The sequence below is a fragment of the Rhizophagus irregularis genome, chromosome 15 (assembly GCF_026210795.1).
Source record: "Rhizophagus irregularis chromosome 15, complete sequence".
NCBI lineage: Eukaryota > Fungi > Glomeromycota > Glomeromycetes > Glomerales > Glomeraceae > Rhizophagus > Rhizophagus irregularis.
In genome coordinates this window covers 4,209,848-4,224,545 of record NC_089443.1, presented here as the reverse complement: position 1 = coordinate 4,224,545, position 14,698 = coordinate 4,209,848, and the positions used below count along the sequence as shown (strand labels likewise).

Genomic DNA, 14,698 nt, shown 5'->3' with positions numbered 1-14,698 from the left:
TATCAACATTTTCTCAATTAGTGATATTATATCATCTACTTTACAAGTGACATAAAAAAATAAAGATAAATGAAATAATAAAGTAATGATAAAAAAAATAAAAAATAAAAAAAATGATAATATAAAAAAATGGCTAAGGCGGCCATCTGGGACTTAGTTTTCCAGAAAAAAAAAAATTTAAAATAATTTACTTTCATCAAAAGTATAGTACTAGTATAGTACTGATGGAATTTTGCGTGTTACGAAAAATTGCCAAAGATCATAAGATTCCCAGGCAAATTTGCCTGCAATTTTGTAATACATAACACAAATCATAATTCCCTGCATGAAAAATTTAAGTAAAGAGCTTCATAAACCAATTTAAAAATTTCGCATGCAAATTTGCCTGCGAGATATTTGCGATAATAATTTATTACTAATTTTGCTTATCACATAAAATTTAAATTTTCAAAATTGGATGCATTATAGATGAAGGGTTGTGCAATGTTATGCCAATTTTGCCATATTTTAATATGCTTAATATATAGTAATTTAAATTCAAAAAGTTCGCAAGCAAATTTTGCCTGCGTTACAGATGAGGGGATAATTCAAAGAAATTGTATGTCGATAAGTTAAATTTATTATTTTTAATCCAACTTTATCAATTAACCGCGTTCTGAGAATCTTCACTGCAAATGTTTAGTACAAAAAAATAATAAACCAGTGTGATAAATAAATTTATTTAAATATATTAAAGGTTTCATATAAAAAAAAAGGTTAATTTAAAATAATTACTCGAGTTTCTTAATACAGATACCGTAAGGACGTAAATTATTCCCATCGGGTGAAATCCAATATTCACCGATTCCAGTTTCTATATTTGGAATTCTAATCAAATTCTTTGGGTTAACTCTATTTTGGAACACAACCAGATAGTCATCTCCTTCATAAGTAAATTTAACGGCATATTTAGATGCGACATCAATATCTGGAGTGGAATAAAATCCGTATCCAAATGGTAATGGTTTCTTACAAGAGAAATTTCCATCTCTAGCGATTGAATTACAATTATGTTGGGCAGTTCCATGATAAGATACTATTAAAAATAAATGAATTGTTTGAACTTTGAAAGAAATTGACATAGATGAGAGAAATTTACTATAAATAACAAATACCTGGCCACTCATCTTGTACCGAACTTGTTGGGAATTGTCTACTTTTATCAGCACCTAACCAAATGTTATCTTCATATTTATCAAGAACATTGATAGCAAATCTTTTCCAACCACAAGGTCGTTTGTACCTAAAATTTCCCCGCATAAAAAAAGTTTCTCCATTATCATTTACATCCGTAAAATCACGATCATATTTTGGAGCAAAATGATTAGATTGAAAGTGTAAAGCCACAATTTCATCACTGCTGTCGTCATCTCTTAATTTCAAAACTAATTGTAGTGTAGAATTATCTTGCATATCGTAATCCGTTAGAGTACGTTCATCTTCAAGTTGTTTGTCGTCAAGAACAAATCTTGTTTGATCTGGTGATACACCTTCAATTGGAATTCTCGCCTTTACTTGATCAAGTGTATCATTGAAATCGACATATAATGATACAGTTATACCAGATAATGTTTCAACGTATATATCTCCATCTCGGGGTGATGTATATACTTTACCTCCAACTAAAAAAGACTTATTATTATATTTAATACATTCCCCAATTTTTTCTTTAGAATTATCATCATGAGTAGCAATTTTATTGTTCGTAATAGCACTTAATGCTGCGGCTAAAAGTGAGTTTGACATTTTCATTATTAATGAATAGTAAAAATATTTTTATCAAAAACGCTTCATTTATATATACAGTACATATGGTTTTATACCTATTTTATATAATATATAATATATTAAGCTTATAATGTTCTACTTATGTTTATTAATCATAAGTTTTTAAGTCATAGTAGATCATAAACAGATTAGCATGAAAAAATAAATTGGTCTTTAATAAACCATTTAATGATTTAAAACACATCATTAGGAAACCAAATATAATAAAGAATGAACTAAATTTCTTGATTCGTAGTAAGTTCTTCATCTCAATTCATGATTTTTCTTCATTCCTGCTTTTTTTATTACTCGATTTACTATTTATATATATATTTGAAGATCAATATGTTTACATATTCAGCAGAATATCAAAAATTCATTATTTCTCATTATAATAATACTCCATTCTTACTCTTTTTATCATTCAAAAAAAAAAAAAAAAAAATTTCAAATAATAGTTTGATTTTTAATCGTTATGATTAGTTGCGTAACAGAGTTGTGATTGCGTACGCTGTGACACAAGTTGCAACTAATACACAAGATCACAACATTCTAAAGTTGATAGTTGTATTATTATTATTATTAGCACAACATAACGCATGTCCCAAACATAACACAGATTCAAAAATAAACACAGCCGCTTATTTATTATTGCTTATAACAAGATTGTTTATTTGTGGCATAAATACGATTGAGAATTTAATTTATGTAAGAGCACATGAGCCCGTTATAAATGATTGAATTTTATTGTAATAGTTCAAGATATTAGCTCAAAGAGTTATTTATAATTTTCTATTTTAACTAGGGTGGCGTCAGGAATCAAGTTGGCACGCCCTTTAATATTTTTTAGTTAATATTTATTTATTGTGAGTTGTGTAATTATGTTTTTTGTTTGTAATAATGTAGAATATATTAAGAAAAAATCTGTTTATGGATTTTTTTCGCTTTATTATCAATTCTCTCATCCGCTTTTAAGTATCTACATTTTATATTAAATTTATCAGCAACATTTCCCTTTCCTGCATTAGCTGTCATCTAATTTATTTTTTTATTTTTTAATTTTTAAAAAAAGAATTAATAATTATTTTCTTTGGGTGTTATTTTTTTTTTTACATAAATTATAAATTAAAAATTACCATCATGAGGAGGTTTCTCATTGAGAAAAATTTCCTGTGAACCTAACTACATCACCAGATGTAAACTCGGGAATCCATTTTGGAACTGATGGATTTTTGGAAATTGGAAAAAAGGAAATTATTATTTTTAATTTCATTGTGTATTATTTTCTTCTAATAGTTTCTTTTTATAATAAAATTATTACTTTCTCGTTCGACAATTGAATGAATTACACAAATTAAAGTGAGTTTTGCTGGCATAGTATTTATTTATTTATTTTTTTTTATGTAAGGAAATAGATACTTTTTTTTTTACTAATATTTTTCTTAACCGATTTTTTTTTCTTTTTCTCTTTTTTTTCAAAAAAAAGAGATATTTATTAAAATTTTTTTAAATAAAGTCAATATTTCTTCATAAAAAAATAGAATCATTTTTTTTTTTTATGATCAAATATTTTGATGTAATTATTATATATTTGTAAAAAAAAAAACTTATTTATTTTTATATAGATATATTTAATCCTATAACATTTGTCCAAATTTTTTTAACTTTGAATGAGAAATTTTGATTACATAATAATTGACATTTACCGAAATCTTTCATTATTTTTTTTTATTTAACCGGTAATGGTAAAAGAATACTAGATAAAATTTTTTTTTATTTAATTAATATAAAAATGCTGGAAAAGTTTAAGCTATATTTAGGCATCAAACTAACCATATATTGAATTTCATAGTATTGAATTTCATGGTTAGTACGAACAACAAATTTATTAAAATAATACTACGATTAAAGCTAAACACATTACACAAGCTTTTCGGCATTATTATCTTCAAGCTAAATTATAATTAGTTAATATTATTTAAATTACCTAAAAGTACATAAAAGCAGCGTTAAATAATGTTTATATAATTAATTTAATATTTCGTATTCAGTTTACATAAATCAACCCATTCTTGCGGAGGATCCATCTTCTTAATCTTTTCTGGGAATTCGATTAACTGCATCAAAAGACCAGATTGCAAATGCCACTATATAAATAAATAAATAAAAAAAATAATGAATTTATGTCATTACGTCAAAATTGTGAGCTACAATCATAATTTTGTTACAAAAATTTTTACTTGCCTCGTATAAAAGAATAAAATGAAAAAAAAATAAATAAATGTTAGTCAATATTTCAAAAAAAAGAAAGAATATTATAAACCAAGGAAACGATTAACATATCATGTGACAATGTATTCCAAAAACTCCAGGATTATCCGGGACGAATCTTAAAACAGTCCATCTAAAGAAAGAATAATTATTAGAAATTTTACGTTTAAAAAGATAAAAAAAAAAAATATTTCTTACCCGCTGGCAGGTATTGTTGAAGTATCACGCTTGATTGGATTAACTGTATTCAATGATTTTTTATCAACATGAGTTCCATTACCGAATCCAAGTACCCAAAATTGATGTCCATGCTAAATTTTTTTGTAAAAGGAAAAATTAGATAATCGCTCACACATCATTGCAATTAATAGTTAGTGGAAATAACTGAAAGTTATCGGTTTTCGACCACCAAGTCATAGTCCGGTCAGGAATACTGCGGTGACCAATTATCATAGGTCATTAAAATCCTGCATATTTGCTAATCGACGGAACAATAACATAATTTAAAATTACCATGTGAAACGGGTGGTCTCCTTCGTCAGTATCTAAACGAACGTGTTATTTAAAATCTCTTTTAAATAATAATTAAAAATAATCATAATAATTATCCTTACTGATAAAAGTAATATCAACTACTTCTCCAGGAGTATCAAAAATATAGGCATTTCTATCTCGTGGAAAGTTATTCGCTTTTCCTGCAAAGATTCTTGATAAAGTCGGAAATTTTATATCGGGTTCATAAGAAGATTCATTCAAAAAAGCTCTAACAACCCCTGATGAATCATTATGAAAAGTGATTGTAAGTTCCATCTTTTTTGTTGCTTTAGGAAGATTTTCTTCACATAATGGCTGCAAAGTTTCATGTTTTAAATCAATACATTCTTCCAAGAAATCTTTCCATGGTACGTCCTTTGGCGCAGAATCTTCTGGGGCTCCATCATAATGTACAATAGCTTTTACAATTGAAAGTTTTTTGGCATCGTCCGGCATACATGTCTTTTGAAATTCCGAACGCATTATATAATTATCAACAGGTTGGTTTGCGGTAACAATAACGGAATATCTCTGAGCAACATTGATAGGAAGACGATGGATCTTATTCCGTTTAGTATAGGAACCTTCTACTTCTATAACTTCCATTTCATGTTTATCAATTGAAAAGAAGAATGCCGAAAATGCGCTGAAAGATAAGAGGATATGAAACAACACATAATGAATTATTAAAATTTTAAATTGTATTGATACTATAATGACGTAAATACGTAAATTTACCTAGTATTAATGATACGAAGACGATATCTTTTATTAGAAACAAATTCAAATTTAGCAAGACCAGAATTATCCACGCATTTGGATCCATGTGGAGCTTTTGAGCAATCGAAATTATTTTTTCCGTTGATCAATCCGTTATCGGGAACTAAACAAGAGTTTAAATTAACGCCATGCGTCTATTGCGTCATTGTATGATGACATTTCTTATTGTCCTTACCTGGCTAATATAAATTATTAATAATGTAAATTTTTTATAATAAATATAAATATAAATATAAACTAATTAACATGAAATTAAAACAATTATAAATCAACTTTAATTTACCTCATCGCCTCCGCTTGAAGGAGTCAAGAATTTTTTTAATAAAATTTCTGATTCCGTGTGATGATAATCAGTCAACATGACGATGATTTCCTCATCGTATTCATTTAAATACGGGTCATCAGGATCGTGAATGACTGATAAAATGAAAACGAAAAAAAAAGCGTCGTAAAATTCCAAAAAAAAAAAATAGTCGACTTAAATATGAATTATTAACTTACTTAACGCTCCAACAACTCCATCGACATATTGCGTCATTGCGTGTGAATGGCTAAAATTGGGTGACATCACGTGAGACATTTCAGTTTCACCATTCAAAAGAAAATTGTATATACTTACTACCAATAAGTGCCGGCTTGATCAGGAACAGTGAAATCATAAGTAAATGCGTAATTGTCTGGTATCAAACATTGAGACTGACAATGTTATATGTTACCAGAGAACGAGAAACGTGTAAGTTACGTAAAGACGCTTATTTAAGAACATGGATTGATTAAACTCACTTGTCCTGCCACCCCGTCAAACCTAAAAATTGATGATAAATTAGTCATTTATTTTAATAAAAAAAAATTCATTAACTATAGCCGATAATTACATACCAAGGAGTCCCTCTTTGGAACATTCCATGTGAATGAATTGCTGAAGATATTTGTTTTGTTAATAAATAATTATTCGACAAACATACCAAGAAAAACCTCCTTTGTAACTTACATGTTGGTTCTCCTAATTCATTACGAACGTTTATTACAATACGATCTCCTTTTTTGACTTCTATAGTTGGACCAGGGTATTGCCCATTAATAGTTGCCAAGCTACGAGTAAATCCATCCGGGGCTAAAGTAACTCTTTTTAAAGTGATATCGAAAATATTTTTTTTTGGCTCATAATTCCGGGATTTAATAAGTTCTTGGTTCAAAATTGGCTTAGATAAAACTAAAGTTGCCCAAAAAATAACGCAAAAAAGATGAACAAATAATTTATAAAAAATCATGATCAATTCGATTGTTGATTCAAATGAATTGGTCGATAATTTGAAAATTTCTTGGCATTTTTATTAGTTTTTTTTTGGCAAGGTCACAAATTTTTGTGACAATAAATTCACTCCTCACTTAATTGTCTTTATGCACATCCATTGTGGTGTTATAATTACGCACACGACCTTTACCTGCATAAAAGGCTAGACTGAAAGGTGAAACATCTAAAAATAGCTCTTTTTTTGTCTTTTTTATAATATTCGTACATATAATGAAATAAATGAATTCCCTATAGATAGAAATCTGATTCCGTATACGGAATTGACATGAAATAAATGATTTCCTATAGATAGTAATCTGATTATGTATACGGAATTGACGAAGATCTTCAAATGTTTTTCTTGGCAATTTGCAAGTGCATGGGGTGCATGGGTGACGCCTACTGACCATTTATGGTCCGGTTATATTGCATTTTCCTCGAACGCTTCTTCTGAAGAATGTTTCGAGTTCCGGTGTTGTTAAGAATCTTTCTCTCGATACTGGATTAAAGGCGTGGTATTTCTACGAGCGATCAACCGAAAAGTACATATAAAGGAAGTTTGCGTAAGATTTTCAAATCAAATTATTTACGTAAACTTGTAAATCTTTAATCTTTCCTTTTTTAGTTAGTAAGTCGGTAATTCCAGAAATGAAAAGTTGCTTATTTTATGCCACATGTATTATGTATTCTGAAGACGTTCCCATTTGATATTAAAAATAATTACGCATTCACTCCTGTTGTACTTCGATAAATAAAAGGGGTATTTATTATTTTGATTATTTTGTTAATCAAGAATATCAGATCATCAGATTTTCCTAAACCGTTTTAACCGTTTTTAACCATTAAATGACCGTAATTCAACTCCAAACTTCATAAAGTCGGTCTTATGATTTTAATATCATACATAAAAATGAAAAGATTTTATTTTTTTCTTCAAGTAAATTTACTTTAAAATAGTCTCATTTTATTATTAATTTGGCAATGAAATATTTATAAAATTTCAGCAAAATCAGCAAATGGCAAAAATATATCATATCCAACTGTTACACTGCATAATCTGGCGTACATTCTAATGGTGATAACATAATAACTAAAAATAATCATAATGTTCAATGAAGAAGTTGCAGGTCCCAGGAATATACTGCATGTAAAAGGGTCAGTGAGTTTCAAAATAATCATATCTTTCCTTTTGTGATAATTCCCGCTGAAATACTGACTGATGTTACTATAATTCCGGCCCTGAAAAAGATGCGTACAGATTTTTTTTTTTGACACAATCTTATCCTTTAAAGTTGCCCCCGAAAAGATAGAGGATCGGTGGATTCGTGCAACAATCGGTATATTCGGCAAAATAGTATTTCAGAACCGAGAGGTAACAAGAGATCGGCACTCATTTACTATTAGCTCTGGCCAGAAATACATAATGTGGCATTATCCAAAAAAAAATAATGTTAACTTTACGCAAACTTTGTATACTTTTTTATGTATTGCTCGGAGTCCTAGTATTTCGATAAATTATTAAAACGTAGCCACATCCCTGATTTGACCTGGTTTAAAAATCGTATCTATATACCAAAACGATCGGCGATCTTGAATGCTACGGTATAACCAATATACCTTGTATCACTTTGATTTGCGTTTTAAGTATACAAAAAAAGAAAAATTATAATTAATAAAAATTTGTAAAACCATATGTTTCTTATATTTGTAACACAATCATACATACTGTACGTCTCCTTTTTAAAATTTTAAATCTTTTAAAAAAAAGAAAACAAAAATGTCTCAACTTCCCGCTGATTGTTTGTATGAGATTCTCAAATACTTAGAAAATGATAAATTTACTCTAAATTCATGTATATTAGTTAATCGATTTTGGTGTGAGGTTTCAGTGAGGATTTTTTGGAGAAATGTTTGGAATTATAATACTTTAAATTTTAGAACTTTAATTGCTTGCCTTTCAAACAAGTCAAAAGAAATTTTATGTGAGAATGGAATTATTATTTCGACCCCAACTTCAAAATTTCCAACTTACAATTATGCATCATTTTGTAAAGTTTTATCAGTTGAACAAGTTTATAATAAGATAAATTTACTTCTTAAAAGAACTATTTCATCAAAAGATTCCAATAATATTAAACATATGTTACCAATAGTAGTACAAGAAATATTTAAATTATTTATAAAGCATGTATCTTCTTTAAAAAAATTAGAAATATTATCATTTTGTCAATGGCAATCTCCACCTACACATTTTATCTTTTACCCTGGAGCGAAAGATTTCTTTAAAAATCTCTCAGAATTACATTGTAGTTCAAATATTTCTTCAGAATTTTTTTATCAATTATCTCAAACATGTTATAATATAGAATCATTTACTATTGAAGCCAGAAAAATTGTTTCAAATGGATTAGTAGATTTAATTTCTGTTCAGAAAAATATAAAATATTTTGATATTATGCTAGGTTACGGTCTAACAAAAAATGAATTAATTAATACAATTCCTTCTTTAATGTCAAAACTTTCTAATACTTTAATTAAATTAAAGTTATATGGAAATCATCATCATTATACCTCATTATCATTTATCGCTAATCTTGTAAATTTACAAGAACTTGTATTATATTTTTGTCGGGATGGATGTTTTGGAGATTTTGGAAAATTACAATATAATAATTTTCAAAAATTACAAATTTTAAAAATTCAAGATAGATTTCCAAAAGTTGAAGTTTTAGTAAAATTCTTAGAAAATAATGGAAAATATTTAAAAGAATTTTATATTGGTGATGATGATGGTAAAAGTGATAATTCATTAAATTTATCTATAGCCAAGTTTTGTCCAATGCTTAGAAAACTTTCCACTGGAATCAAAAGTAATGAATTGGAAACATTAAAGATAATTTTTGATAATTGTAAATATTTAGAAAGTATTAAAATTTGGTGTGGAGATGAATTTTTGAGTGAAAAGCAAGCATTAGAAACGGTCGTAAAATATTCACAAAATATTAATGAAATAATATTATATCATCTATTTACTGTACGATTTAAATTACTTCCAAAAACATTAGAATCCTTTTTCGTAAATTGGACAAATCGTACACCACAAAAATCATTTTCTTTGGTTATTGTTACATATGATGGAGAAAATAGCTTAGATAAAAATGATGAAAATATGGAAATAATTCAAAAATATATTAATTTAGGAGTTATAAAGAATTTTAAAGTTACAGATTTTGATGACAAAGAATACAATTAAAAACGTTAATCATATCAAATTATTAGTATATTGATATTATGTATATTTATTTTCTTTCAATAAAAATTTCTTTTATATATAAAATGTACATGAAACAATTGAAACATGCTGTTTTTTTAACGTAATCTTTCCTGGTATCATACTTTATTTTTAACGCGATAAAGATCGATTTGCGGACATTAAAAAATATCAGTAAATTACATAAATAATATTAACGTGCGTCATCTTGTTTAATGAATTTAGGATTCCAGCTTTATTTAAAAATACGTTAACTAACAATTTTCTAGATTGTTTATTTATTAAACTGACATTAACTCTCCTCTCAAATGTTTATTAATTAACAAAACTTGTCTCAGTCAATGTATTGCAATGTGTAAATATCATCTTTGAATTTGGATTTTAGCGAGCAAATAAGTCTTTTCAGAATTACATATTTCGTCTGAATCCTGCAAAGATAACGAGAAATTATCTGCAAATCCATTTGAAACATTTAATTATTGCTCGAAAATATTTAACACAACGAAATATTGTATTCAAAAATATGCTTGCTTCGTTAATAATAAATCTTTCGAATACTTTAGACAAATTAAATTTTTATGACTCATTGACTCCATAAAAAAAATCTCCGATGAAAGAAATTATATTTCATTGTTATTTACTATTTCTAATTCGCAAATTTACAAGAGCTTGAACAGACAGTCAGTGGTGGCAAATGACCAGGTCATTTGGCCATTTTGGAATGACCTTCGAATGACCTAGTCATTTGGGTCATTTGTCATTCGAGTTATTTAGAATTAATTCAGGCCAAATTTATTAATGCCGGCCGACATTACAATTCATATTATCACGTGATATAAATTTATCCTCAAAACAATGAAATTACATATGTAATTTTTAAATGACTAGGTCAATTGTCAGAACTGAAGATTTTGTACATCATGATAATTTTTTATAATTAATAATTTTAAAGTACAACGTACATGATCGAGATATATATTAGATATTTTAGAAATCAATGAAAGAACTGTATTTTGATGAAACGTAAAAGTTCGTTAAATTTGCCTATCGCAAAGTTAAAAGCTATTTATTTATACCATCTAGAACTGCATAAAGTACCCCTTTGAACGTACTGGTCCCATTTTATAAGATCTAGTATGTATTATTCATAGTATCATTAAATTACAGTATAATATGGGCACTTTGCAGTAGAAAGGGACGAAACTACTAAAAAAATTCAAATTTTCTTTTATATGTCAAAAATATTTTAAATGCTATAAATTGTTCAGATTTTATATTAATTCATTTTTTATTTTTTTTAGTAGTTTCATCTCTTTCTACTGCAAAGTGCCCATATATTCCCCCTTAATGCTAGCAAATCAATACCCACATATCGGCGGAGTCGTCGGGCTGGTAGTGTGTCTCGCTAGCGCTCACCCCACCTCGGCCTCGTGGCTTCGCAGTACCTACATCTCCCCTCCGTGGGGCAGGCTTACCCAAGATCCGTTACTATCCGTTACTACATCTGTTACTAAAAATATACTAAAAAACAGATAAAATAAGGAAAAAGAGAGGAAAATACGATAGAATCAGAAGGGAGTAACAGATGTAACAGATGTAACAGATATTTCAGAATAATAGGAGAGGACACCCCCTCAGAAAAAAGTTTTGATTTTACCCCCCCAGATCTGTTACATTCGTTACGATCCGTTATTCTTTCAGGATTCCGTTCGTTATCTTATTGGAGGCAGTGAGATAACAAACCGAGTGAACAGGTAGGTTAATAACCCCTAGAAGGCCTGTAGATCTGTAGGAGGATAACCGGGTAGGAGCGCGGATCTTTGGAAAAACATATTCGGCAATTGAAGATTAGGTAACTATAAGTAACATACAATGATAAACTTACACGCCGCCACTTCTCTTGCCGAAGACCTCGGGCTTGATCTTGTAGACATCTATGGAATCCGTAAATGGATCCAAATTCAGGCATCACCCCTCAATGACCCGGACATAGTAGCAGAGATGGTCAGAAACCTTCCGGTTAAAGAATTCAGAAAACATCTCAAGATTAACAGACTCTGGTATAACTGTTGTAAAGCCGAGTTGTGGAAGCGGCATAAAGAAGCTGAAGAGGTATACAAACAGGCAGTAGACTACTACAAAGAAGCCATTGACAATTTCAATGAAGCCGATCAGAAAAAATACACCAGGTTTGCAGGGATGGTAGTAATAGAAAGAGCACTCCTCAGATGCGGCTTTATAACGCAAGAGTCTGACTGGGAGAAATGGACTCAAATAACGTACAACATCCAATTGCTTAAGGAAGGTCGCACTCCTGACGACTCGGATGATGAATCAGATGATGGAGAGGTATCTCTCGATGACTCAGATGATGAGGAATACTTTTAGAAGGCGGTACTAATCCGTCTTCCTCTTTTTTGCCTCCTTAAGGCATTTATCAATACACTGCTTACACGTGTCATCAGAATCTAAGATTTTCTGCCCGAGTTTTTTGCATTGCCGATTGTACGCCGTCTGATGTCTTTTAGCCGCAGTTTCTTTTTTCTTCTCCTTGGTTTTCTTTTTGATAACCCAGTCTATCCCAGTAAAAGTATTCTTATGCATCCCATAAACTACACAGTCACCATGTAAACGATAGCGGCCATTTGTGGTCATATCTTGTATTTCACTAGCAGTCTCGGTTTCCTTCTTACACTTTAGGCAGTAAAATCGTGTCATCTTAAGATTTGAAGTCCAAAATCTTTCCTTTAATTTGTCGTAATATGTCGCATTTAGAGAATTACTACAAATACTACAATCTCTCCAGAGTACCGGCACGAATTCTAAAAGGTGAGGAGCACTACAACCTATATAAAAAGCCCCTAAAGGAGAAGTCATCAGAGCGTCCACGAGTAGTTGTATGGAAACCAAATGCAACACATCAGGCAGATCTTGCAGAGATGCGAGTCGACCCCAAAGGATTCCACTATTTCCTCGTAGTGGTGGAAGTCGCAGGTAAACAAGTCGATGCAGAACCCCTAAAGGATAAGACTGCAAATAGGGTTCTAAACGGGTTTGTCAAAATCTACAGAAGAAATCGTATTAAGCCACCAACACACAGACTGGAGACAGACTCCGGATCAGAATTCACTAACGACCAGGTACGTGATTTTTTCCTGAACAGCCTAGGGGTAATGATGAGGTTCGGCGAACCAGGAAGACACAAACAGCAATCATACGCTGAACGAGCCATCCAAGCAATCCAGGAACCTCTCCTAAAACGAATGGTGGCACAGGAGTTGAAGACCGGGGTGACATCCGTGGAATGGTCAGAAGATTTCCGTGATGTAGTTAATAAAATAGATGAAATCTGGCAGAGAAATCCCCCAGACATTCCGACAGGGTCACCCAAAGTGTCAAAAAAGACAGAACTTCTCTCTGAAGGAACACATGTCCGAGTCAAGTTAGACGAACCTATTTCAGTACTCGGGAATAAACTCCATGGAAAATTTCGTACAGGTGACATAAGATGGAATCCCAATATCCGTGTCATCAAAAAAATGATCCTCTCACCCGAACAGCCTCCTACGTATCTTCTTGATGGACCACACGGGCGTCTAGGTGTATCCAGATGTGCGTACACCCGAAAAGAGTTGCAGATTGTTCCAGAAAATGAACATCCCCCACCTGACTCCGTGATAAGAGGGCAACCCGAAAGATTTGTACCTGAGCGGATACTCCGGCATCGCATCAGGAAGGGTCAAGACCAGTATCTAGTCAAGTGGGAACGATACCCAGATACCGAAGCCACTTGGGAACCCGCTGACCGGTTGGAGGAGGATGTCCCTGCCTTAATCCGCAAGTTTTGGGAATAAAAAATAAATATTCCCTATTTTTTGTCTCCTCGATTCACATCAGAAACTATCGGGATAAAAACATTCTTCTCATTACAAGTAAGGGCGATATGTTCACGTGATTCATGGACATCATAATTGTAACGTTTCAGACACGTCCGGCTCAATCCAATCTCCCTATGCTTGTAATCGCTTAAAACCGCGAGATTCTCAGTGATTACACAATCAGGGGTTAGTTTGATTGACACACCTTTTACCATGCCGAATGTCCTACCAGAACCCGGAGCGCCGGATATGTTATGTGTAATACTCTTGTCGATATCCAACCCTAATTCTTCAGTGGCTTTCCTCTGAATAAAAGACGCGTTAGCACAAGTGTCTGCTAAACACTGAATTGCTATCCCATTGACCTTCCCATCCAGCGCTAAAAGATTTTTAGTATTTTCTAAACGAGCTATGTCAATATCCATCGGGTCATCTTCCCTGATATCCTCTTCTTGTTTTTCCTCAACTAGGTCTTCCGGAATCTCCGTACTTTTACGAGCAGACTTTAATTCTTCCCGAAGAATCTCGCGGAGTAATTTCCTAAAATCTGCAGACCTTAATAAACTTAATGAATCATTTTTGGTGACGGCTTTTATAAGTGTGGGCTTACTACTAGTAACCTTCACAGGAATCTTAATAGGAGTCATTTTAACTGATTTTTTTGGAACAGATTTAAGAAGTTTCGAGATACTTACACCCTTATCCGAGTTTACTTTTTTTTTGTACTTCGAACCGCACAAATCCGAAAACCACATTCCTCATCGGGAACAATTTTCAAGTCATCAAAACTCGCGGTATTAGTATCAATATCCATAGCATCATCATTAAGATCGAGGTTTCTCATTGCTCGGGCTAATTCCAGAT

At 31.0% G+C, this 14,698-nt stretch overlaps 4 protein-coding genes across 4 annotated transcripts; 2 read left to right on the top strand and 2 right to left on the bottom strand.

Annotated features, from left to right (window-relative positions):
• Nucleotides 1-770: 770 nt before the first annotated feature.
• OCT59_007656 (uncharacterized protein) lies at nucleotides 771-1,791 on the bottom strand (the record flags this gene model as incomplete). The annotated part of the gene is made up of 2 exons (XM_066150200.1): nucleotides 771-1,075; nucleotides 1,155-1,791. The coding sequence occupies 2 exons, from the start codon at nucleotides 1,789-1,791 to the stop codon at nucleotides 771-773; spliced, it is 942 nt and encodes a 313-aa protein (XP_065998837.1).
• A 2,349-nt stretch (nucleotides 1,792-4,140) lies between these two features.
• On the bottom strand, nucleotides 4,141-6,662 carry OCT59_007655 (uncharacterized protein; the record flags this gene model as incomplete). The annotated part of the gene is made up of 11 exons (XM_066150195.1): nucleotides 4,141-4,210; nucleotides 4,276-4,388; nucleotides 4,591-4,622; nucleotides 4,692-5,257; nucleotides 5,350-5,525; nucleotides 5,675-5,808; nucleotides 5,893-5,942; nucleotides 6,011-6,087; nucleotides 6,175-6,196; nucleotides 6,271-6,310; nucleotides 6,383-6,662. 11 exons carry the CDS (start codon nucleotides 6,660-6,662, stop codon nucleotides 4,141-4,143), a joined length of 1,560 nt encoding a protein of 519 aa, XP_065998836.1.
• A 1,800-nt stretch (nucleotides 6,663-8,462) lies between these two features.
• OCT59_007654 (uncharacterized protein) lies at nucleotides 8,463-10,015 on the top strand (the record flags this gene model as incomplete). Its single annotated transcript, XM_066150189.1, has 1 exon — nucleotides 8,463-10,015. The coding sequence occupies one exon, from the start codon at nucleotides 8,463-8,465 to the stop codon at nucleotides 9,936-9,938; it is 1,476 nt and encodes a 491-aa protein (XP_065998835.1). The 3' UTR covers nucleotides 9,939-10,015.
• A 1,813-nt stretch (nucleotides 10,016-11,828) lies between these two features.
• Nucleotides 11,829-12,344, top strand: OCT59_007653 (uncharacterized protein; the record flags this gene model as incomplete). The annotated part of the gene is made up of 1 exon (XM_066150180.1): nucleotides 11,829-12,344. One exon carries the CDS (start codon nucleotides 11,829-11,831, stop codon nucleotides 12,342-12,344), a length of 516 nt encoding a protein of 171 aa, XP_065998834.1.
• Between the last annotated feature and the right edge of the window lie 2,354 nt (nucleotides 12,345-14,698).